The sequence below is a fragment of the Ovis aries genome, chromosome 8, assembly GCF_016772045.2.
Source record: "Ovis aries strain OAR_USU_Benz2616 breed Rambouillet chromosome 8, ARS-UI_Ramb_v3.0, whole genome shotgun sequence".
NCBI lineage: Eukaryota > Metazoa > Chordata > Mammalia > Artiodactyla > Bovidae > Ovis > Ovis aries.
In genome coordinates, this window is record NC_056061.1 from 29781578 (window position 1) to 29807948 (window position 26371).

The 26371-nt window shown below is 42.7% G+C and overlaps 1 protein-coding gene across 2 annotated transcripts in view; it reads right to left on the minus strand.

The window, feature by feature from the left end:
- The window catches only part of SOBP (sine oculis binding protein homolog), a 167311-nt gene that overhangs the window by 67997 nt on the left and 72943 nt on the right, over nucleotides 1–26371 (minus strand). Inside the window, exon 5 of one of the 2 annotated variants that reach the window (XM_015097362.4) lies at nucleotides 1782–1877. The exons of the other annotated variant lie outside the window; for it this stretch is intronic. Within the exon in view, the coding sequence (XP_014952848.2) occupies nucleotides 1782–1877 (96 nt within the window). The remainder of the gene's footprint in view (nucleotides 1–1781; nucleotides 1878–26371) is intronic. 2 annotated transcript variants of the gene reach the window in all.

Sequence of the window (26371 nt, forward strand, 5' to 3'; positions counted from 1 at the left end):
TCTCCTTGGAGAAATAAGCTCACTTGTTTTTTCACTCTATTTTTTTCTCTTATCATAAGAAATTATAAAGTATTTCTAATAGCTACTAGAAGGACAAAGCTTGCACTGATTTCTCAAAACTACTGCCAACACAATATTGTGTTAAAGCACATCAATGACTAAACATATATTTTCTCTAAAGATAGCTGGAAAAGATGTTCACATGTATGTTTTACTTTCTCCCGTATAAACTGACCACAATCCAGACTCAAGCACATTCGTTTTTCCAGTATATAGGAAAAAAGTAAAATATGGCATATTACTATAAACAGCATCTCTACAAAGGAGTAAGCTATCCCCCAAAGCATTTTAATACCAAAACATATAATAAATGGCCCCTATGGTCTTCTGCTAGAAAACCAGAGCTACAGAGTGAAACATTAAAATGGAAATAAGTGAAAAGGGTTTCCCCAAAATAGGTAACACTAGCAACCCTGGAAGTTTAAGAGCCCTAGGATAAAATACGAGGTGAGTTAAAATTTCAGGAAAAAACTGCATTTATAAGCAGTGAATTTGCCTGCGGATTGATTGGTCAAGGGACGACACACAGAATAAGTGATGCTATCATAACCGTGCAGACTGTGGAGGGGGAAGGAGTTTCTTCCTGTCAACATCTAGCTACTGCGGCTAGAATGAGTAAGAATTGTATTCTTCTCTCTTCTCCTGCTCTTTGGACATTTTATTTTTAATGAATAGTTGGTATCAGAGCTAAGTCCAAAGACTATTACATGTGCGATTTCCTAATGTGTTCCGCCAAAAAACTAAACAGAATTGAGACTACCTCAGAATGTCACAAGTGAGCATCCTCCTTCTCTTCCAGTGTTTTCATTTAGTTGGAGCAAATGTTTTGCTTTAATGCAATTGAAAAGAAAAGAACATTTAGGGACAACATAGCTAAGATCCCTCATAAAGCTTCATTTTCAAAAGCAGTGTTTGAATCTCTAAATAAATGACAATTCATTCTCTGTTTACTTTAGGTAAACAGAAAATGCATTGCGGAGCACTCGTTTTCAAAAGCTAATCAAGAACATTAGGTCCCAACAGATTCATTTAATAGAAATATAATAGGCATTCCTGCTCTCTTTTCATCTTGTCTCGCTGTAAATGCTAAAATGAACAGCAAATTAACCCTGCGTTGGAACAGAGTCCCTGTCACAGCTGAGATCCTCTCTCTCACGACTTGGAAACATCCCCGCATCCTGTCGCTGCTTTGACTTCTACATAGGAGAGACGAAAGCGCCTGATTGAGTTTGGCAAGAGAGTGCAGGAATACTTGAATTCTAAAGGGAGTACTGCGTGTCAACTCTGCTATCTTTCCTAGCAGAACAAAATATTACCATGTTGTCGCCTAAAATAGTGTACAATTAGGAAGTAGGAGGAGGGAAGGGGGTGGAATTGTTGTGTTGTTTTTTTTTTTTCTCTCCAAGCTTACATATATCAACTGTCTTTCTCTTTATTTTTAACTTTACTAGCCATTCTCCAAATGGCTGCTAATCAACTACTATACAGAACAAACTAATAAAGACAGGGCCATCCAAGCTCTATAATCAGATATAAAAGATGTGCAAACAATTTGAGATCTTATACTTCATATTCAGTGATATCAGAATTAGCATTAAGAACTCTATACAGAAAAACTATAATACTTCAAAAATTATGTAATAATGAACAAACCCTTTCAAAAACTGTTTTCACTGTGCTAAAGTAACATTCTAGACTTGTTGTAAGTATGTTATTCTTACAAGTAGTTCGCAGTTATTCTTGAAGGCAAGCCTTGGAGTTTCCTTAGCATAGTGCTGCTGGGGAAAATTTTCAGCATGTCCATCTTCATCTCTAGCCTGAAGGGAAATATAATGGCCTATTTAGGGACTTACAAATAATGGAAGAAAAAAAATCTAAAAGCATAACAGCTCAGATCATTAAACAAACGGGAATCCAGAAATCACAACATCATTAAGAAATTTGTTTAAATACGCAGTACGCCTTTTAGATATCAAAATTTGGGATTTATTTTTCTTTACATAGTTCAGTTTGAACATGCAAATTCATTGTGGTGTAATATTTTAAATGACATGAAACAAAACAAAATCAAATAATTTTGCTGAAAATTACCACCACTTCAGACTTCCAGTGACTTTTTTTTTGCACATTTAGGATTATATGACATACATACGTGTTTAAACTTTTTGGCATGCTTAAGCAATCTGTAGATAATGCACTTTTAAAATATTCTAATAGCAAGGCCATAAGAAAAGCAATTTGCATAGTTATATTTTGCATTGTCATACTATTAGAGATAAACTGATTCCCCTCAATTTTTAAATAAGATCTGAAAGGAGCAATGATCTAGTAAGAACAATGATTCTTAAATCAAATGCAGTAAAAATAAAAAAGATTTAATTAAGAAGCTGCATTAAAAGTTACTGGTTATTTTCATCTACACTGTTAATTAAGAAAGCTGAAGTTTAAATGGAGACATTAACAGAACCCATTAGCAATACCCCTTGCATACAGTCTTCCCTTTCTAATCTCCATCAGTTTCTGGTTTGGAGTTGGAGAGAAGAAAACGGTAGGTGAAAGGAGGCGTGTCCGCAGCGCACTCATTAAACCATCCATTTGGGTGACACTTGCACTCCGCTCTGCTCTCCTCTCATCGCAGCCCTAACTGCTCTCTCTTTCCTGGCCCTTCTGAAATTCACAGCTGAGCTGTCTCCCTCACATATGGCTCGCATATAATTATGCATATTCCATTTTGCACTGCATTAAAATGATGAGCTCCTGGCTCCCTGCCAGCTGATTTTAAAAAGCCCAAGTGAAGTAGGAAAAAGGAGAGAAACACAGGGAGAGCCGCACAGGAAGCAGCAGGTAGTTCTGTCTGCTGTCTCTTTAGATAAAATGTATGTCTGGCACCGGGGGAACAGCTGAGAACTACCTGTTGTGATGTATGGATTGAGGGGGAGAAAACAATGAGCATACGTCGGCACAGAGCGGTGGCAGCACCGAGTATTGTTTCTCTGTTAATGGCGTGAAAGCTGCCCCTGACAAGCACCACTCAGAGCTCTCAGCTAGACTAAGGACTGTCATTTTAGAAAGGGATCCCTATTCTGTACGTTTTAGAAAGGGCAGCTTGTCTTTAATAAAGGCTTCTGCTATTTATCGCAGGGAGGGAACTGATGGAATTTGCAAGTGGACTGTCATGGTAGGAATACTGGGATTACAAGAAGTATTTTTAAGATTTACAAACATCTCTGGGATTTTGTGCCTTTTACCTGTACCTTCCCTCCCAACCCACCACCAAATCAGAGTAAAATGAAAATGTAGTTGCAGGATTGGACTATGTGTGACAAAGAGAAAAGTGTAAGCGTGCTCATGCCCAATGGCTATCAAGGCACTGGAACCAATAATATTTCTTCTCCCAGCATCAGTCCCACTTTGCAGCTACATCAGAGAGTAAGCCAACAGAGCCTTAAATAGGGCCCACTTAAGCAGAGTGTATACATAAAAGGCAGCAGTATAAAAAGCAATAAGATGCCAATGGATAGCATGTCAGACTCTTCTTAAGTGAATTTTAAGGCACTCGGTAGAGGTACAGGTTTCTTGAAGGCAGAGACCACATCTATTTCATCTTTCTTACCCTGCTACACCCAGCACCTTACTTTCAGTTACTGCTTAAACATTTCAGTGATTTAAAAAAACCCATACAAAGATAGTAACTAGACCTAAGCACAACTCTGTAGAAAAATGCCACCTCAAAATATGCTAAACTTGGTGGTAGGTTTATTATATTCCTGATGCACTATGATGCAAATGCTTGGAAACATACATTGCATATAGTTTGCAAGGGCTACTATTTACATATCTATATCTATATTCAATATATATGTATTTTGTGTATAAATATTCATAAGGTAGAATATGTTTATTATGCATGTACTATGTATACACATTCATACACACCAGATGCCTAGGGATATTTTCAACATTAGTAGCAAAAATACATTCATTCCACTTACATGTAAGGTGCTCACAATGCTTTTTTTGTTTTTAAAGGACAAAAAAAAAAAAACCCATTAAGATTTGAATGTGCTTCGTCAAAGGAGCCACAGATTTTATATAAAGCCTCATAAATTATGAGGTTAAATAAAACATCAGGGGAAAAGAAAGGAAAAGGAGGGTTGGAATGATTAGGAGTAGAGAGAGAAAGGCAAAAATTTGCTTCTTTATTAAGCCATGTATTTGCCTCTGCATCACACTTCATGGAGCTTGGAATGGTCTGCCTCTGACAGTCAATCTGATTCTTGAGTCTAAGAAATTCCATCCCCCAGCCATTCACTGTGTTTCCACCACACACCGGAGACGGAAAGCACACGACACACCGGGAGACACCATCACCCTCATGAGTGTGCACACAAGCACTCACACACCTCACACGGAAGTAATCCCCTTTGCATTCTCAAGTTTTTTTTTAATGTAAAAGTTTAAATTATTTTTACCAGCCTAAGTGAAATTAACTGAATCCATCTAAGGCAGTAGTTCTCTGCTCTGGCTACACAGTAGAATCATCTGCAGTGGTTTTTAACATATTGGTGCCTGACCCCCCAACCCCGCCATGTTTCCAAGGTTCTGATTTAATTGGGCCTTGACATGGGTGGTTTTTGTTGTTGTTGTAAGTTCTCAGGTAACAGTAACGCACAGGCAGCCCAAGAAGCACTGATATAAGTCTGCCTGGAGGGGAGAATTGAGAGGAGACCCTGAGTGAATTTGCATGGTCTACAGCCAGGCCCCAGGCCCTCTGAAGTGAACAGCTATGCAACACTAGGAAGATCCAGGATGTGGACCCGGCAGTAGGGCTTACTCTGAAGATTTAAGAGATTACATGGCTAGTTGTGGTGGTTTTGTCGCTAACTTGTGTCCGACTCTATGCTACTCCATGGATTTAGCCTGCCAGGCTCCTCTGTCCATGGGGATGTTCCAGGCAAGAATACTGGAGTGGGTTGCCATTCATTTCCTTCTCCAGGGGATCGTCTCCACCCAGGAATCAAACCTGGGTCTCCTGCACTGCTGGCAGGTTCTTTACCAACTGAGCTACCAGGGAAGCCCCACATGGCTAGTTGCTTGAAAGCAAAAAAAAAAAGAATCCATTTATTTTTAGTTTCTAGTGTGACAATCTTGGAAGACCTACTATACCTCATCCTCAAAAAGACCTTCCTGAACCTCCCTAACCAAATCAAATAGCTCCCATCTGCCTCTCTCAGGCCCGACACAGACGCACCCTTACACTGGCTGCTGTGACTTCTGTCTTCCCCACTAGACTGCGAGTTTCCTAAGGGCTTCTCACCATTGGATCTTTGGCCCCAGTCACTGACTGGAGCCTGGTAAGGGCTCTGTAGAAACGAGCTTCATTATCATTCCATATCAACTACGGTAACATTAGCTAAAACCCACTAGAACTTCCTTACCCTACATGCAGATTCACTTCAGCATGTTTTATAACCTCTTATATATCGAAGCCAGTGCCTTCTTCTGCGTCAGCCCCATTTTGGGTGGCAGACAATGGCATATCAAGGTGGGTGGACAGAGGGAACCCCTGACCCCTGCAGGGAGGGCGTGCAAACACTGGAGTTTCTCAAAATCACTGCTAATGGTAATAACACAAAGCAGATCGACTTTCAGCTGGTCTTATTATTGTTCTTGAGTTCTCTACAGACAGTGCCCCGTCTATTTGTCTGTCTCAAGGCAGACCACTGCCACGGGCTCTTAGTAACTACTGCGGCCACAAGACCCATGTTGGTGTCTGAGTTCATTTTAAAGTGACCAGTTCGCAGAGAAGTAATGTAGACACGTCATGATGAACTAAGTCTCTCCATGTGTCTCATTCTCAACAGCTTTACTCTGACTAATATGCTAGATATTTATGCCAACTATGGGGAAAAGCAAATGGGAAGCTGTTTATCACATTGTACTACAAATGTGATTGTAAGACCAAGGGTATATTTTTGATCTATTACTCTCAGAAAACTTCACTTCTTGCCATTAAATAGAAATTAAGAAGTTCAACTAAACTGCAAAGGGATTTCCCCATCTTGCTGCCAGTCATGCATCTATTTTCATGCCATGCCTAATATTTGAATAAATAATAGATTATGCGAGAAGGGTTTCTCAGGTGATGCTAGTGGTAAAGAACCCACCTGCAGATACAGGAGACATAAGAGACATGGTTTTGATCCCTGAGTTGCAAAGATCCCCTGGAGAAGGAAATGGCAACCCACTTGAGTATTCTTGCCTAGAGAAGTCCACGGACAGAAGAGTTGGTGGGCTATGGTCCACAGGGTTGCAAAAAGTCGGGACTTAAGGAACTTAGCGTGCATGGACGAGAAACTTAGACTAACGGCCTCTCTATCTCAAACGCCTCTGGCTTAAACAACATTTTAGTCACCTCTCTTTCTCTGTGAATCATCACTAATTTACTTTTTAAATATTGATTCTTACATATAGCAAACTTAAGTCCTCTTTCAAAGAATCCGCTTCTTCCTTTGGTCTAGAGCCTTGGTGTCATGTGCAGTTCCAGGCAAGGCTAGCAATTTTTCTTCTGTGGAGGACTCCTTTGGAAAATGTGGAACGTTCTAAGAACAACTCCACTACCTACCCAGAAAAGTGAGATGTCTCTGACTCTATGAAAAGGTTAATACTGTTGCCATTTAAGTGGAAAGAAAACTAGGCTTCAGACTTAATACCTCCTTGTGATGAATGGGGTTTTACACTTTCGTTTCATTGTGATTTCAGAATTTCTTTTGAAAACAAGGAAAGGTTCTGCCTAGAATGAGAGCTTGGGAGAGTGCTGCAGAGCTTCCAGACTTTGCTTTGCAACTTTTCAGCAGATGTAGCACATGTCAGCTCACACGTGTGGTGTGGTGACTAGACTTGGGAACATCAAAAATAGTGCATCTCAAAGTTGTGGGAATAAGTTTAGTGATGAAGAGTTGTAGAGCAAAAAAAAATTATATTTTTATAACTAATTTTTAGAACCAGAAGCCACAGAATATCTTTTCAAAATTCAAGATAAATTAACTCTATCAGTTTAGCAAGAGAAATGGAATTTCTCATAGGGTGACAACTTTCAAACACCCTTGGAATTTCATTTTCTGATATGTCATTTCTGGTCTGTCCTTCCTTTGTTAAATGTCTACACACTCTGTCTTGAGGAAGCTCAGCAAAGAATGGATGGCAGCTGCCACACGGCCTTTCAGTGTGCTGTGAACATCCTTGTGAACTCGATGTAAGCATCAGCCCAGTGTCTTCACCTCTCAGTGAAGTGCAGCCAGTGCTGGCCCTGGGCTGGAACAGCATAGGGAGGCCTCCGGAGTTACCGCCCAGTTCCTCATGACTGAAAGTCCAGTCCCTTCACCTAGACTCCTGACCCTTACCTCATTTTCCCAGGGTAAAACCAGACTCCATCTCTCCTCTCCACTTCTCCTGGAAAATCTGCAAGCATCTTGTAAGCCTTCATTCAGAGTGCAGCTCCTTTAGGAACCGATCTGAGACCTGTTCCTCCTGGTCTGACCTCTCTGTCCTCTCTATATCCACTCCATCCATTGCACCGTACTATGACCATCTATGCGTTTGCCCTTCCCACAGATTTGTGTGGCCCTCGAGTGCAGAAACTGCGGTCTACTCAGCTGCAAGCTGCAAGAGCCTCGTCTAGTTCCTGTCGTATTATAAAGGCCACATAAATGGAGAATGAACGAATGAGTTCCTATCCTTTAACCCTAACAACTGGACATTCTGCCTTGCACTGCAGTCCCCAGAGGAAGTGTTCTGCCCCCGAACCCAGAAGTACTTGCCATGTTGGGTCTCAGCCTCTGCTGTAGCTCTTTGATCACATCTGCCTCACACTTTGACCTCTCACTATTCCATGCACTTCTGCCCAACACATATCCCTCACATGTGGTTAGACATCAGGGTCTTAGCTTGCAGATCCAGTACTCAATTTGGACTTTAGCCAATAATCCCTTTTCCCCACATGTTTCTTTCCTCTACCTCCCACCCAGATGGACTTTCGCCTAAGAAAAATCAGTCTACCTCTGGTCTTTGCCTACAAAACTCTCATCCCCTAAATTCTGTTCCTGGATTAACCAACCTGGTGCCTTGCTCCATTTTTCCATCTCACCTAGTTATAGTGCCCCAAGTCCATCTGGGACACCTTGGTGTAACTCACCCTGCTCAGGACTCCTGTCTTATCTTCCCAAACAGAATGTAAACTGCCGGAAGGCAGAAGCTGTGCATTATGTACGAAGGCCCCATGCTCAGCGAGCACCTTGTACAACAAGCCTATACATATATGTTGAGTGAGTGAGTGATAGTTGCTCAATCATGTCCTACTCTTTGCGACCCCATGGACTGGTGTAGCCCGCTAGGCTCCTCTGTTCATGGGATTCTCCAGGCAAGAATACTGGAGTGGGTTGCCATTTCCTTCTCCACATATATGTTGAATGGATTCATTAATCCTTGCCCTTCCTTAAGGTAAGGCCCGGAAGTGCATTTTCTTCACTCTGAACTGCCTACATCTATGTAAGCACATATTCAAGTCACTGAATATCAGATGGTAGATAGGTCATGGACAGGATTGTGTATGCATGCAGCTGGGCAGAGAACTTTCTCCTAGACTGAGGACTCCTAGCTGGCCTCAAGCTCCCTGCTCCGCAATATCCCAGGCACCCAGAAACGTGGGTGTGTGGAACCAGGCACTTGCTCAACTCAACACTGCTCCTAATCTTTGCATCTGTATCCCTTGCCTTCCCTTTCATTAGCTTGTCACTGAAGACTGACTATGGGATCCTGCGGTGACACCCATTTTACTTTGTTCTTTTAACAAAATGTATTTAAATCCCCACTTAGCGTGTGGGCCAAGGGAGAAGCTGTTTTCCGCAGCAAAGTTCCTCCTAAGTCTCCATCCTCCTCAGCTGGCAAGCAGGGGGCTCTCTCCATCCTGCTTCAGGCTCCTCTGACAGCTCACACATCTCTGATGAATGAGATGGACTTATTTGCTGCAGCTATTTTTTCACTCCATACAAATCTTTATATATATCATAAATTTTTAATATCCAATTTGGAGTCTTCAAAGAATAACGGTAACAAACATGCAACACGAAGATAATGGGAATCGAATCATGTTTATGGCCTCCATGAGCATCGCCTTAAACGATGGTAGGTCAGAGCCACTCAGAGCCGCAAGCGTGTGAGGCTGTGGGGCTGATCTCCTGCCTGATTAATGGCTGCCCTCACTCAGGGGCCTAATGGATTGCATGACAGTTACGGCAACGGATTCCACATCAGCCTGAAATACAGCTACCACGTGGACGAAAATATATCATCCTCCATCCAGCACGCTTTTCAGCTGTGTCTGGAATTATCAGAGCAGTTGCTGAGTGGTTCTGAAATCCCTGTTTCTGCTTTTCATTTTTAAAATCTATTTTCCCTTTATCGAACAGGTGGCCCTTCTGGATTTATCTTGCACTGCTCTTTGTCAGGTCACCTGAGTGTCTTTGTTTGGTAAGAACTGCTTTTTCAAAGTGACCACAGGTAAGACCCAGCAATTGGGGCATGTGGCTCCTTCTTTTCAACTCTCAACTAAAGCAATACCACTGTTACATCTAGGCAGCTTCTGATTATCCCAGGACCCTTAATCCAGACTCAATGACTGCTCCCCTCCCCCACCTCTGGCCTCTGCCCAATGCTTGCCTTTTGACTTTTCACTGCTTATTTGCATCTATTACCCTGGGACCCTAGAGGGAAAACAAAAGGCAGGGAAACACAGATAACACCATTTTGCTACCAATTGACCCCTATAAAATGCTCAAATAACTGAGCATTTCGGGTGGTCCTTTTATTCTTGTTCTTTGAAATCACTAGGCAAAAGGTCTGGACCCTGGTCTTTATATATAGCTCTCATGATGGACCTGAGAAATTAGAGAAAATGTGAAACAGGCAAGGACTGGAAGGAGACCTCAGGACCCCACCTGTAAGGCTAGGAAAGGATCCAGATGTTACGGGGGAAATTTACTATCCATAGGAAGTCTCCCCCAAACAACCTGGTCTCCAAGGGGAATAAGAAACACACTAGAACCAGATGAAGATACTGCTCTGGATAATATCAGGGATTAATAGGAACAGCTTACATTCCTGCAGCTCTAATGTACTCACCAGACAGCATTCTAAGTGCTTGATACATATTAACTGATTTTACATACACACTCACACATACACCATACAAAACCTTAGGAGGTAGGTATTAGCCTCCATTTTTATATGAAGAAACTAGAGCACAGACAGATTTCATAGTTTATACAAAGTCACACAGCTCACAAGTGGTAGAATCAAGATTCAAACCTAGGCAGCGTGCCTTCAGGGTGACCACTTGAAGCTCTGATGCTCTACCACCTCTTTGCTAGTGACAAAAATAAATCAATATCGAATAACTTGAAAATACTAATGCCATTAATTTTAAGGTATGTATTATTTATTATTAAGGGAATTTTTTTAAGTCTTTGGTTTAGCAGTCCAAGATTGAATACACCAAGGAAATTAGAAAATGAGGGTACTTAATGGCAGATACAACCGAAGGGGGAAGGGTGGTCTGCAAAGAGACTAGGAAAAGAAATCCAAGAGCAAGCAGGAGACAGTAATTCTCTCGCACAACCTGCGGGAGATGGCACTTCAAAAACTCTAAAATTAACCCTTAAAACAAACCAACCTCTTTAACCAAATTCTTATTAAATAACCTTCAGATGGTTGATCAGGACAGCTAAGTCCATCAATTCCAGATGGCTGCCCCTTGCAGAGTTCACTCAACTATTCAGACCCTTTAGTAATTTCCTTTGTGAATTTCTAAAAGCATCATCAACATTATCATATGATTTTTTATTAATCCCATAGAAAATGCCATACAAACTATAAAAGATGTTTGTGTGTCTTATCTCATTTACTCCCAGCTCTCTGGTATATAAGTGCAGGTTGTGACTTTAGTTAGTTAACATGAGTCAGTTCATCAAAGCAGTGGAACCCCCTGTACAAATTAGTGACACTGAGTCCCTGGACTTGCCTAGAGGAGAAATGAGGCCTGGACTGTGGTGATTCTTGAAGGGTGAGGGGTGGGGAGCCAAAGGCTTGGCTCATGGGCCTCTGCTCATTACCACCACCCCGCCTACTACTAGGAATAACTGAGACAGAGCATCAGCAATGCACTCTGGTCAGGCTGATGGCTGCTTAGCCCAGCTGGTGGGCATAATGTGGTAGGACGATGATGTGAGAAGTGCGGGTCATGGTCCTGGGACAGTTAGCTTGCTCTGTGTCTCCATCCCAGAACACATCCTTCTTTGTGACATATGCACACAGGTCTTCCAAAGGGTAGATGGATACCAGAAAACACGTGAGAGGATGTGGCTGAACCAGGGCACGTCTCTTACTACTTCTGGAAGAAATATCTCAAAGGGCATACCCCAGTGATAGTGGTCATGGAGAGCTATGTGTCATGAATGGAAACAAATGGTCTCTCTGAATTATTCCCTAATCCTGAGGTCAAGGACTATAAGCTCTGAATTAGCAGCAGTATTTGTCAATGACCATGATGTCACAATTGTTATCTGTGATAAAAGTTCAGTGCTCAGACCAATTTAACTTCCTTTTCTCCCACCAGCAGCCAAAGAAATGCCAGAATCAATGTCCAGATACAGCAGGGTCACCTACATCTGCTCTGGATGGTTTGTATGCTAAGCTGCAGTGAACCCTGTCCCCTGGGTGTCCACTAAGCAGGATGACAGAGGCCCCAAGGCTGATCTCACAATCACTCTGCACTTTTGTCACTGGTTCCCTACCAGCTTCAACTTTGAGTCCACTCCCAGCTCTCCACCCTCACCCTTGGCTCTGGCCTTGCCATGGACCCTCTGACCCATGCACTTGGCCTGCCTGGAGTTTGCTTTCTCTCATGGACTTAGCTGTGGACCCACCACTCTGGTCCTCCACTCAGGACAGACACAGGAGACTTACTCTGGTTACTGCTCTGGCCTGGGACAGCTTTAGGGTCAGCATCCAATATGTTATGTCAAGTACAATTTGCCTTAAAGGTAAGATTTCTTTAGCAAGAAACAGATCTGGAAATTATGCAATGTTTATAAAACTGGCCTGAACATGAAGAAAGATGCGGACTAGGAGGAAAACTCTGATGTCACTGTGCACTGTCCACACAAATGTTCCGACCAACGTGGAGCGGTGCTGTGATTTATGTGCTGGAGGCAGGCAAAGGAGAAAGGCAGGGTGACCAATCCATTGGCTCTGCCCCCTGGGTCTTTCAGAGCGTGAAGCTGGAATGCGATTGTGAACAGGATGGACCCTCCTGACAGCTTCAATTAGAGTCCATGTGCCACTTGACCTGTCACACCAATATAGGCATTATCAGGCTTGGAGCAACAAAGTCTAAATTACCTTGCTTCCAACCCTAGGGCCAGTCAGCCTCTCTGAGGACCCAAATGCAAAGATGGTGGCACAGAGGCTTCATGAATGATGACCTCTGCTCAAACAATACTCTCTGGAGTCTTAGTTTTAAATCCTAGTCATTCTGTAGATGATAAATGGAGGTAATAAAAGGTGAGGTTGTGTCATGTTTAAATGGGAGATAATCATTCTAGCAGAATTTGGTGTTGACGGAAAGGCTCGTTGAGGCCAACAGCTGAGTATCAGGTTGAGACCCATTTTTGGATGACAACTTCAGTGAACACTTGCTCCTCTATCATTATTATTGTCCCATGAAATATATTTTGGAATCAAAGTCCATGTGACAAAAGACAAAAAAATGACCTGGGTTTCCACATCCTCTCCCTTTTTAGAACAAGAGATGAACAGGTGCTCCGCACAGTGAGCAGTCCCCACCTGCCACTCCTGTTTTGCCCTATCCCCCCGACCCCTTACCCGGCCATTCTGGTACCAAAATTCCCAAGCTCTTCCAGTTCCTCTGTACCCTGGTATCTCAATTGCTCAGTGTGATTCTGGATATGAGATAACTGGTAGGTATCTCCCAGAGATAATGGAGGTTCCAAGACCACAGATTGGACCCCACTGGAGAGAACATTAACACTTCTAGAAACTTCCCACTCAATGACTGCTTCATGGAGCTGTCACCACAAAGGAAGAAAACCCAATATAGAAGTCCCTCTGACAGTAACACAAGACTCAAGTTTGTTCTGTGCAAGACACCACGCTAAGAATTTTGCAGACTTCATCTCATCAAAGTCCCCCAGCAAATCCTTATGAGGTCTATATTACCATTACCACCTCCATTTTGCCAGCAAGGAATTTGAAGAGTAGAGAAGGTAAGTGCCTTGTCCAAAGCTAAAGAGCTGATAAAGGCAAAGGTTGGGCTCTGAACGCAGGCATCTTGGCCCTAAGCACAGGCTCCTGCCCCCACACCACAAGGGGCTCTTCCATATCAGCACAGCCAGCAGCGGAAGCCTGGCTGACGAGGACCAAGAGGAACTGAAGACACTACCAGGAGGCAGAGAAGTGACAGCTCAACATCCCTGTGGGTGCTGGTGGGAGAGGGAGAAACCTTGCCCTCTGGTCTCCCTATTTCATGCTGAAGCACCAATGCCCAACGCAACTCAAATGGAGGTGTTCATGGAAGCCGTCCCCCACCCCATCACCGACAGGAGACTGTGGTCTATCAGACCACAGGCAACACAAGCAACAAAAACACAGCCAAAGGCTGAGCAGACCTAAATCCCGAGCCCACCTGAGGCAGCGGTCTTTCCAAGCGTCTGCCCTTGAGGTGTGGGGCAGGGATGGGGAAGAATGGGTGGGGCGGGGAGCCGCGGAGCGGACGTGGAAATGGGAGTGTGCCAGGGGGGTCTTGTACAGCAGCCAGGGAAACTGCTGGGAGATGGGGAAGAACATATTCTTTGAACTTGACAGACTTCTCATTAGGGGGCCTGCTTGTTTTCAAATCTCTCCTATATTTTGGTTTCATTTACACATCCTATGAATTTAAGACTACGGAATTCGAACTGAGAATGGGAGCCCAAATCTCTTGGATTTCAAGATGGATTGAGACTGTTTTCAAGGACAAAGGATTCTAAACTCATAAAACTCACCTGTGGTTCTTGCCTAAGCGTCAAACAGAAAACTGTTATGGTTTGATATGGAAAACAGTAAAAGGGAAATAAGAATGATCACTTGATATATCTATCACTAGTATTAGCTTTCCTTTTTTTTTTTTTTTTTTTTCCTGTTGAGTCACACAGCTTGTAGGATCTTAGTTCCCCGACCAGGGATCAAATCCCAGCCCATGGCAATGAAAGCACCAAGTCCTAACCACTGGAGCACCAGGGAATTTCCCTGGCCTCTCCTTGTTAATAATAACAAGCAGTGTTGCGTACAATCAAGTATTCTAGTGTGATAAAGAAATTTCATTAATTTCTTTGCCTTAGAGGATGACAGACCTTTGCCTCTGAATTATAAAATGTTTAGCCCAACTTCATAAACTATAGGTTACACTATTCCAAATTTCTACCAAACCACTAACACGTGGCTTTGTGAACCCACAGAAAATGGGTAGCAATGACAGGGGCATTTAAACAATTTTTTCCTTAGGTCTCATTCATTCATTCATTATTTATTGAGCATCTACAACGAAGGATACAAAATGAATGGGATCCAGCCCATTCAACATTCAACACACGTTAATTTTTTAACCTCAATGTTAACAATAGAACAAACGATTCCCTGCCAAGGTCTAATCATACAAGTTTCAAAGTGTCAAATATCATATATTTATATCCTATTTAAAATTTAGATTTTTTAACAATTGTAAATAAACCACAAAAGGACTAGAAAATATTCTCATAATTACATAAGAATTATGAGGAAGTGAAAACCAAGGGGGAAAAGAGCAAATTCTTAAAGGCTGGGCAACCAGTGTGCCATTTGGCTGAAGATGTTAGTACAGAAAAGGGGTGAGGAGAGCCATTTGATGCCTATAATGAGCTGAGTTCAATTTCCGGAGCCACCAGTAAAAACAGGGGATGTTAACATCCAGCTCAAGAATTCGTTGCAAGGATTGAATGAGAAAATCCATTACATGTCCCACACAATGTCTGGCTCAGGGTAAGAACTCAATAAATGACAGTTATTTAAATTTTACAAACCCATTGCTTTTCTGGAGAGAAAAACTCAGCTGACTGGAAGGTCATAGGGACTCAATATCTTTTCTTATCATTGAAGTCTTGATTAAAATTAAGTTGCACGCAGTTAAAGGGCATGCTCAGCAGCTAAAGGCAAAGGTGAAGATACTGGTGAAGATCTGAGGGCTTTTAGAAATACATAAATACACTCTCTAATCGGGGTCCTAACCCTCTATGCAGCCTAGACACAACAGGCACTTAATGACCTCTTTCTCTTCTGCTTTCTGACTACCATTGTGCCCCCTGCAAATAAGGCATCGTTTTGTTTTCTCTCTTTATCTCCTCTTATGTTTCACGAGTAACATCTCCATCAAGAAACTTTCCACCCTCACTGGGCAGTCCCACCCACATAAGCTGCCTAGGGTTGCATGCCGGGGGGACTGTTGTATGTTGAATTCTACTGCCTTCACCACACGTCCGCCAAATAACAACCTAGGTTTTATTGTTAGTCCCTCTTCTTTACTATTCATACCATCTCCCTTTATTCCTTATTTCCCAGCTACTAACTTCATCCTGTATCAACTTGGTTTCTAACTCAGTGATAGAAGACACATGTATCACCTGCTTCAACGCTCTGCAGAGGCTGGACATATGCTTGTCGGCACAAGCACACCTCCCAGGCTGAATGGCCTCACCAAAGATGGACAGGAGCAGACAAATAAAGGAGAGGGAGAATTTCTGAACAGTCTAATATTTGATTCAGCGTTTTCAGTCAATGTGCAAATGAATGGATACTATTTTCTTATTCAAAAGGCTAGGGCTTTTTTTTTTTAACTAAATGTTGCAACATTTATTAGGTCTTTATTTGTTTTAGAATTAAGTTCAAAATTGTTGCCTTTGAGGTTTTTTTGGTTTGTTTGTTTCTTAATGTGTTTATCCCCATCTTTCTGACACATCACTCCTCCTTTAAAACCCACAGACAGGACCCTGAATCACCTGGCAATCCCCTCACCACAAGTGGGAATCCCCTCCTGCACTTAGTCACCTGTACAATCTGAAACAGCTTTCTTTTTCTGATCTATTTCATCATAAATTAAAATGTTGTCCTTGTACAAAACACTTTCATTTCTTTCCACCCCTTGCCCTGTCACAGGAAGCTGCTGTACGGGTACCATATAATGTTTATGCTCATTTGTGTCTTCATATTACATCCTGCCCTCCTGTGCTCTAGGATGTGAGATCTACAAAGATATAATCAGAATGAAATTGTATTAGTTTAGATTAGCATCTGTGGCATCAATTCCTATAAATGATACAGACAAGGCAGAAGCTATAATGCTTGTCTTGTTTCAAGGTAAAAATGAAAAATGACATCTTTGATGGAGAAGACTCCACGGAGACCCGGGAAGAAATGCAGCCAGTCCCCCTGCTCACAGACAGCTCTCTTCCCCGTCACATGGCTGACAGGTGTGTAATCATGTTCCTTAGTCACAGTTTGTGTTAAAATAACCAATTACCCAATGAATGTGGGTCGAGCCCTTGTGTGACTGTCGCCACCACTGCAAAGCATCTGAAACACGGGCTTGAAGGAGAGTCTCTGTGCTCCTCCCCAGCCAAGGAGGATGCTCTGCAAGTCTGGGAAAGAAGACTCTGCTGCTCCACAAGGAATCTGCTAAAATGCAGGACATTTCTCCGCTGGTCGCTGCCCTTAGGATTAAAGGTTCCAACAGGGCCACCAGGGATGGTCAGTGGGGATCTCTCAACATCCCTGTCATTTCCTGTCCTTGTCTTTCCAGAAGACATCAGCTTCACCTCTCGTAGAGCACACGTTAGCACAAGGGCTGTCTGCTCACCCAAATTTCCACATGGACAGGGCGAAATCTACCATCAGCCTGTCCTCTCCCCTGTGATGTGTGCATCACCTTCCCCCAGACACCACAGTGACACAGGACAATGCTAAAACCCAAGAGCCCTGCCATTCCCGGTGTATCCTCCCAGGCAAAGAGATTCCAATAGATCTCCAGCTCGGGAAAGGTTGGGTAGCAACACAGACAGCCAAGACAGAAGCTGTGTTCTATGTTGTGCGCATGGTCAAGAAGAGCAAATCCATCAGCACTCACAAATAATGTAAACCCAAAAATCACACTTTCGAATGGCCCAAAGGTTATCTGTTAACCTGCTGGGGAAAAAAGCCTGCAAATAACTTACACGAAATCAATGTAGAAAGTTGAGATAATGATTTAGTTACAACAGATTGATTATAATAACACTGTTATTATGCTTCATCAAATATAATAAACCAACTGCTCTGGCTGCAAGGCCTGTGGGTGGAGGAGCCCTACCTCCCAGACCAGTGGCTGAAGAATTTGAAGGACAGGTGAAAGGCAGTTACTGCCCTGTGGCCTGGTTCCCCAGCTGTGAAGAGGTGCTAGTACTTGTTACCTACATTTGGTTGAATGAGACAGTGGTTATGACCTCCATGTAAAACTAACATGGAGCTCATGTTAAGAAGAGAGTTTGAGTCATGTGTCCACTGACATCTTCCGGTCAGAAATACTATATGCTTTCAAACAAATAAGTTTTTAGGAAAACCAAGGGAGGTGACAACTCAAATTTTAGGCAGCAAATATGAAAGTAAAATACAATGAACCAAAAACTCTCTGAATTGGCTTATTTCAGCTAAAGGAGACAAGAAGATACAACAGAGTTGAGTGAAAAGTACAGTTCTTTAATATCTCTCATCATTTTTCTTATCATGAAAAGTGTTCCACTGAAAGATTTACCTGTAAAGACCAGACTAATGTTACTTTCCTGTAAAAAGGCTCATAAGCTATGCTTTACCTGAGATGAAGAACAACAAACATTTACAGGGAAGAAAAAAAAAAAACAAACATCAGCTGGTTTTCCTCTGTCATTCCTCTCCATAACTGACGAGATTTAACCACAGTCTTATTATCCTCATTAGCATAAGTGCTAATTACAGCTCTCCTCTCCTACCGGAAGGGCACCTGGGACCCCACACCAACCTTAACAACGGCAGGCACCCCAGACCCAGGTTGAGGGAACAGGATGAGGTTCGGGGAGCTGTGTCAAGGTGAGTGGAACACAGCGGGCCAGAGGAGCTAAAAAGGGAGGGGCAGAACTACAGGTGGGTATCGAAAGCAAGGGTCTTCTCCCAAGCACAGGGTGAGGCCTGGTACCCCATCCTGTCGCACGGCGGACGGGGTGTCTCTCCTCCACTTATTCATGCGCTCCTGGCAATTCTGGCAGTGGCACCTCGAGTGAAAAGCACACTACTTTGCACATATGGTGGAAAGAATCTTGTGCATCAGTTGAATGCATGCTGTACTACATACACATTCTGTTTTATCTCCGGGCCCAGCCGTGCTGCAAACGCTTGCAAATTGGGAAACCTTCTGTGCAGTAAAAATACGGACAGGAGAAGCTAGACTGTGACTTATAAGATGCGACACTAGCCAAAAAAGCCAAAGTAACTAAAAGTTAAGGCATGTGCTTCACACTCATTGCAACAAAAGGCAGCTTAGCAAGGCGAGGACTCAGGGCCTCATTCCTCTTCATCCTGTGGTTTCAGACCCGAAGACGGGCTTCCCTTCCACACACACAGTGCCCCCTGCGGAACCTCTGCCTACATCCAGAGCTGCTTTCACTCTTGGAATGCTTGAAATTTATATGGAAAAAATGTCAGCGAAACTTCTCAGATTTACCTTGGTAGGGGCTAGTGATGAAATGGCTATTTTTGTCCTCAGTTTTATCCTGAAGTCTTCAGCTGACCATCCTGTCATGGGATGTTGCCGCCCTTAGCCAGTCAATGGCTTCATTTTCACTTCCTAAGTGTTTCTAAAAATGGAAATCTGATACGGCTCAAGATTCAGGACTCCCTGTATATTGGGGATGTAAAAGGGGCAAAGTGCTGGACGGTTCTGACTCCTTCTTTCCCTCTTTTCCTTTCCTGACCGCCCCCCACCACCAACTGAAATATGATTTCTTAAGATAACTCTTTTCAAATAAATGGCTCCTAATGAAGGGGATTGATATAAAAATCCATTCTCCCTTTAAATCAGAGGTCTTCCCTTCTTTCCTATTAGCCTTTTATATACATAGGGAAAAGGTGTGACAGTGTAAAGATTTCTGTAATAAATGAAGTCAGTTTTTATAGGGGTCAATGCATTAAGGTTTCCATTGCACTTTTTTAGCCTGCTGAGAATTGTAACGTGTCCCTGTTTCACAAATGGAAGATACTGAGATGTAACTGGGTGATCCAACTGAAGGCATAAAAGAATCATAACGTGGGGTTCTTGGCAAGACACTGACAGGTTAAGGGATAAAAGGAAAACAGCAGAAGGTACCCAAGGTCATGCCCAATATAGTCCCCACTATCTGCTAGCAGCTCCTCCTCATTCAAGGATATCTCTCTCCCCTCCTAAACCTTTTGTTGGTGCAACATCAGGGGTTGTAAAGGAGCAGTAGGCTTAATAATGCTGAGTGTGTTTGTTCCTTCCCTCACTTAATCTGTGTGTAGAATTTGTGATTTCGAGTCCATGTTACTCAGAATCTCTCACAAATGTTAGGAGTGACGGAAGTTAACCCCAAACTGGTGGGAAGCTCTGAGTTGCCTGAGGCATGCTTCGGCTTATTTCAGTCAGTTGTTCATTTTCAATATGGTTTCAGTTTGTTGAGTTGCTAGAAACAATAAAATACATATTTAAAAGACTGTGTTTTATAAGGACTCCACAGGCAACTTCGCCATACTTTCCACTGTTCAGCACTTTGTCCTGCCTTATCCTTCTTTGTTTTGTTCTTGTGGTTGCTTTCTTTCTTCTTCTTCTTTTTTTTAATGAGTTGAAATATACAGAAAACAGAAGAAAGTCAATCATTGGAACTGACTCTTGCCATTTAACTCTAATCTATTAACACAGTGTGTGATGAATTATTACTGATATATTTGAAATTCTTAACAGAGTCTTCTGAGAAGTAGATGTACACCAAAGGGAAAGAAACATATTACATTTTTGGGTAAAACCCCAGGTTCTTAAAATGAACAAGGTCATAAGAGAACCAGCCAGCTGAGTTTAAGCATTGCCCCTCTCCACATACATCCACACTAGAGCCAGAGAGGCAGAGGCAAGGGAGATCCCCTGGGCTACTTTCAGAGTATCTCTATCGTTCTCGCCTTCAAACCTCTCTGCCATGCCAGACCCCCCAGAGCAAAGCCACACCTTCAGCATCACAGCTCACTCCTGGACGACCAACCACTGTCTACACCACGTCCCTCCTCAGTCAAGAGCTCTGCTGTTTCGTATCATCAAAACACCTGCATATGTTACTAACTAAATTCTGGGACTGGACTGCATTTTCATGCATAGTATATTCAAATCATTAATCAAGGCACCTCTTAGATGAACTTATTCCAGCATTCTGAATTCACTTTCTTTATCTCATCAGCTATGGGAATTATGGGAAAGAGACACGTAAGATCTGGCCCCTTCACTCAAGGAGTTTTCTGCTTGGTTAAGAAGATTAGACCTATATATATATTAAAGGGAGGAAAAACGTGACAGATTCTTGCTTAAATACATACATGGGAGAGAGGTATCTTTTGGGGCTGAGGTGGTGAGGAACGTATGGAATTTAGTTGAGCCCTGGAAGGAGGCTTTCAATAGGGGTTTTTAGTCATCTTTAAGGATCTGCCCATCTTTTCACACCCAAAGAGCAAGACTAAAGAGGAAGAAAGCACACTCTGGATTTTGGATCAGAACCACAAATTTGGGTATAGATGATTAAATCCTATACTTTTACCATCTTCCTCATGTGCTCCCTGTTATTTCCAATCTGCTTCTAGATGGAGTCATTTTTTTTTCCTTCCCTCCTTACTACATAAATAGGGGGAAAGGGCTTTTGATCACCCATGATGTCTAGCAAAGTGCTTGACACAGGTCAACACTCAGTAAATGTTGGGCAGTAAACTTGAGATATCAATCAAGGTGTCGACCCATCACATTCTTTCTACGAGAGTGTGTACCCAGCTTTGTACCATGTGACCAGCCTTAGCTGAGTGAAGCATGTGACCCAATGGCAGCCATTAAATAAGCTGGCCAGCAACCCATGAAATGCCCTGTTGCAAAATGATGGAGTGATTCCATCAGATTTTTTCTCTCAGGAACAAAAACTAGAGAGACTACAACAGGTAAGGATGGGAGCTGAACTAAAAAATCACAATATTGAGAGGAGTTGGAGAGGGCATGATGGAGTTGTGCACACTGAAGTAATGAGGACTAACAATTGTGGGGAAGCAACGAAGTCTGGTTGATAGAAAAACATGGAGCCAACAGCCAGGGAAACTCAGAGATATCAAGAGAGAGGAGGTGGAGAGAAGCCAAGCCCTAAATCTGCCTCGGTTCTCACTGTTTCCTAGTTCCAATTCCAGCTCCCCTTCTCAAGCAGCCTACCTAAAATAGACAAGAACTTCTATCTTCAGTTTAACTCCACTCCCTTACCGAGGCTTGTGTTCTTTCTCTCCGTGGCGGAGAGGGGACGTGGCTATTGCAAACTCCCAGGGTGACCAAACATGAGGATTCTGCATATCTCATCACAAACATTCCTCACCTGTTGGGTCCGATGCAGGGGGCGCTGCATTAAACCTTAGGAAAGAGAGTGAGGACGGTTCTGCTTTTGTTTTGCAGGAGAAAACAGCAGTGTTAACACACACAACGAGTTTGCCCATTTTCCTTTGTTACCTGAAATCACCACTAAATGCGTGGATTAGACAATGCTGTCTGTTTGGTGAAAAGTGGAGTCTGAGTAGATTCTATTTTTTTTACGGAAAATCAGCCACTGCCTTTCACCCTTCGGGGCATCTGTCATTTCTAATTTCCGAGAGTGGCAGATGTCAGCTCCCTTAGCAAGGGACAATTTTTAAAATCTGTTTGTACACATAAACTGACACAACCTGAGCCGAAGCCCATGGGGGACACTACAAGATTATGCTTGAAGCGAGCTGGAGAACGTGGCTTCTAGTGCCTTCTCCGCCCAGGAGGGGCGGGATGAGGCAGGATGCCTTCCCTCCCCAGCTCCCTTCATTTCCATCTCACATATTCCAGCTTATAGTTTCGGAAGGCACAGAGACTGGTCGGTTAATCTGAATACTCACATTAGGTGCACTCTGACTGTTCTGTCTCTGGCTCTGCACAAATGCCTAGAGAATAGGTGTATAATCTGGTACCTAACAGAATCTCATTTTTGTTTTTTGTTTCTGTTCAGTTAATATTATGCATGCATTTTACTTATCTCTAGACACCTCCAGTTATAGCCAAAGTCCAAGAAAGTGCTAAGGAGTAAAGAGTTATTCCCTGAACTCTGCCTCCTCTCCGGGACTCCACCCACTCCATTCCACACCTACCTGGTTCTATTCTTAACCCAGGAGCCCCGGGAACCTAGAGTAGGCTCAAGTCACCTCCTACTTAGGTGACCGTATGGAAACAGAGTCATATTTGGTGGCCCCCTCAATACATGCGCACACGCACGCACACACACACACCCTTTTCAGTACTCAAACAGTCTGAATCAGACCCTTTGTGCCTGCCTTGTGCTGGATTTGGAGAAACCAGCATGACAAGGCAGGGTATGAGTAGGGAGAACTCTACCATGGTGGAGACTCTGAAGCAACGTGGCCTCCACCACACAGAACCTGCAAGGGTGGCCTTGTGCAGATAGCCTACAGCAAATCAAAACAGAGGCCAGCTCAACGGGGCCTAACAGAAACTCTGGAAGCCATGGACAGCTAGGTCTTATTTCTCATTGTCTATATCCCCTCCTTTGTGCCATTAAATATCACTGAGTCCTGAAGAAAAGACTTCTTGAGGTCTCTTGACCCCTCAAATGACAAGGGGACTTCACTTCTTTGTTATAGCAGGATGTGAAATACCACCAGTTGATCCACCCACAGAATCCAAACTGAAGAAAAAAACATGTACAATCTCAAATTTTGCGTTCCCGCCACCCGAACTTCAGCTTTCAAGAGCCGTCTCTTCTTTCTCTCTTGCCCTCTTTATTTTGTTTTGCTGCCCTTCCAGGCAGTGATGCTGTTTTCTTTAGCAGACCAAAAGCAGTTTGTTTCTGAGTTAAATGTCACTTCAATATTTCCCCAAGTGAGATGTTTGAACCAGTTTATGAGTTTCCTAAGCAACCGAGAAATGCTGGAAAAATATTTGGTATCTCAGGTCTGAAAGTTGCCTTAAACTTTGGCTCCCTAAGGCAAATGAAACAGATAGATTGAATATTCCAGTCTCACTGAAGTTTCAAGTTGAAAAAATAAAGTATTGGCCTGAAGGCCCGTAAGTTCTAAAATCCAGCCTCCTCAAGCCGTACCATCAGGTTGATGCCCCCAAACACTGCAAAATTCCAGTGATAGTAAGATACAATGGCGGCGCAAATCCAGACTGGAGAAGTCACAGTCAACAACTAATGTGTGAGGAGGGAAGGAAGCTTCCCTAGGCAAACACAGAATTCTGCGGGTAAATTCCCGCGAGAGCCCAGATTATGCCCTGAAGGCTGAGATTTGATTAACCTTCTTGTAGCATGTGTAACGACAAATGTTATTGGTCATAAAATTATCCAGCCCTTATTAAAACACAGCTGCAGCTCTGGGCTCACTGACCTCCTAGGGGAGACATTTCCATAAGACAGCGAGAGACTTTTCGGAAGGAGAGCGCCTTCCTAGCGTTGAAACTACAGGAGAGTGTTTTATACTTTAATGAGGAGTTCTTGAGAGAGACCAGGCTCCCTGGTATTAAAAGCTTTAAGAAATAGAAGGACCAGATTACATCCAGTCTGCTACTTGGTGGGCAGCCAGCCTACGGCTCACAATATGGATACATCTTCTCTTTATGGGGAACGTGCAGAGGCACATTTGCAGACACACCTATCTTACATCCAAATGCCTCAATTACTGCTGAAGATGTTTTCATTTCTCTTTGTCTTGATAATAAAAAAAAAAATCTCACAATTTGAAGGACACTTAAAAACTCTCTGGTCCAACTATTCATCCAGTTCCATCGCTAAGTAGAACTATCAGAAAATGGGAGCGGTTTGGAAGTGTTCCAGAAAGGCTAGGAAACCCTACGGGACATTATCGAGGGCTAACACAGCCAACAAAATTGATTCCTCCCAAGAGTTGAAGCTAGTTGGCTCTCCATCTCAAGTTGCAGAGGGAGGGGGGCCTCCCTGTGGTTTCCTGAGCCTCCACATTCATGGAGAGTGTAACTCTAAGACTCCATCCCAAACCAAAGACCATGGTGAGAAGGAGACCCTCTGCTTTTCTGGGCATATAGGTGAATCCATGAGCAATGCTCTCTTTTGTCTATGACAAGTTTTTAAACAGCTAGGGATAAAATAAGAACAAGGAAAATGCATATTCTTTTCTGTAGTTTGTTCCTCATAATTTATATCCAATTTCTTTTCTTCCACCTGAGCCACTAAACTCACTTTTACTAATGGGGCTTCCTTTGTGAAATTTAAACCTGCTCCTAGAAATCCTTCCCCCAATACAGAGTATTTCCTCAGTTTAATTTCTCCTAAATCAGCTATTTATCTGCTGAAAAAAATCAGAACCTGAAAGACTGCAGAGTTGTGTCTCATTAATTTTTTGTCAGTTATATAAATTTTCCAATGATACGCTTTTTTTCAAATGATGTAAAGCTTTTCTCGTGAAATTATCCTGGACCCAATCAAATTGGTACCATCCATGATCTTGTTTTTCTACCTCATGCATACCATGTTCCTATTAATATTTTATCACTTAAAAATTTTTTGTTATGAATTTTTTAAATATCCACAAAAATAAAGATAACAGAATAGTAAATCTCCAAATTTCCATTGCTTAGCTTCAACAATTATCAAACTTTTATTCCACTTACTTCATCTGCTCTTTCTTTTCTCCTTGAAGAAGCATTTAAAATAATTCTGAGTCATTGCACATTTCCTTATGAAAGTGTTAGTCGCTCAACTGTGTTCGACTCTTTGCAATCCCACTGACTATAGCCCACAAGACTCCTCTGTCCATATTTCTCCAGGCAAGAATACTACAGTGGGTAACCATTCCTTTCTCCAGGAGAACTTCCCCACCCAGGAATCAAACCAGGTCTCTCCTGCATTGCAGGCAGATTATGTACTGTCTGAACCATCAGCAATATATATTTCATTCTATCGATTTTTGAATAATTTTGATATTATTTTCTTTTCCTTTTTGAGATTTTTTTCAGGTTTGGTCTTCATGTAAACCATCACAGAAGGTTTCAGAGGCTCTCAGCATCTCAATGTACCACATTCACTGTCTCTGCTTTGGAGAGAGGGGCAGGGGGCAGGGGGTGGGGGGAAGGCTTGCCATACAAATAAGAAGACCCTATCATGAAATATGAGATTCTGGCCATCAATTTAAATTTTAAGCAAACTGGCATACAAAATTACTTGGGGTAGACAAGTGAATGTGCATAACTATACCACTCAGTAACCATGAGATAATGGAGAAGGCAATGGCACCCCACTCCAGTACTCTTGCCTGGAAAATCCTATGGTCAGAGGAGCCTGGAAGGCTGCAGTCCATGGGGTCGCTAAGAGTTGGACACGACTGAGCGACTTCACTTTCACCTTTCATTTTCATGCATTGGAAAAGGAAACGTCAACCCACTCCAGTGTTCTTGCCTGGAGAATCCCAGGGACGGGGGAGCCTGGTGGGCTGCCATCTATGGGGTTGCACAGAGTCAGACACGACTGTAGTAACTTAGCAGCTTAGCTTAGCAACCCTGAGATAAAACATGCTGTTGCCCATATTCTCATCAAGACAACACGGCACCATGCACTGAATGGCCTGCCGGTGTTTAAAGACACCCTTTCTTTAAAATTTCTTTTATTAACCTCTAAAAGGTTTCCTTTTAATCTACCATCATTAAGTGAAATTCAGTATTTAAGAACCAGGGAGCCATTAAGAAGCAAGCGTGTGATGATTTAATAATATTTTAGTTCAAAGAATACATGATTTTAATGATCTCTTTTGAATACCACAGAATCGCAGACCCTGGAAAGAAATAGAAACGTACAACACACCATTCAAGGGATCTATTTCTCTCTGTTGTTCTTACTTCTTTTTAAAC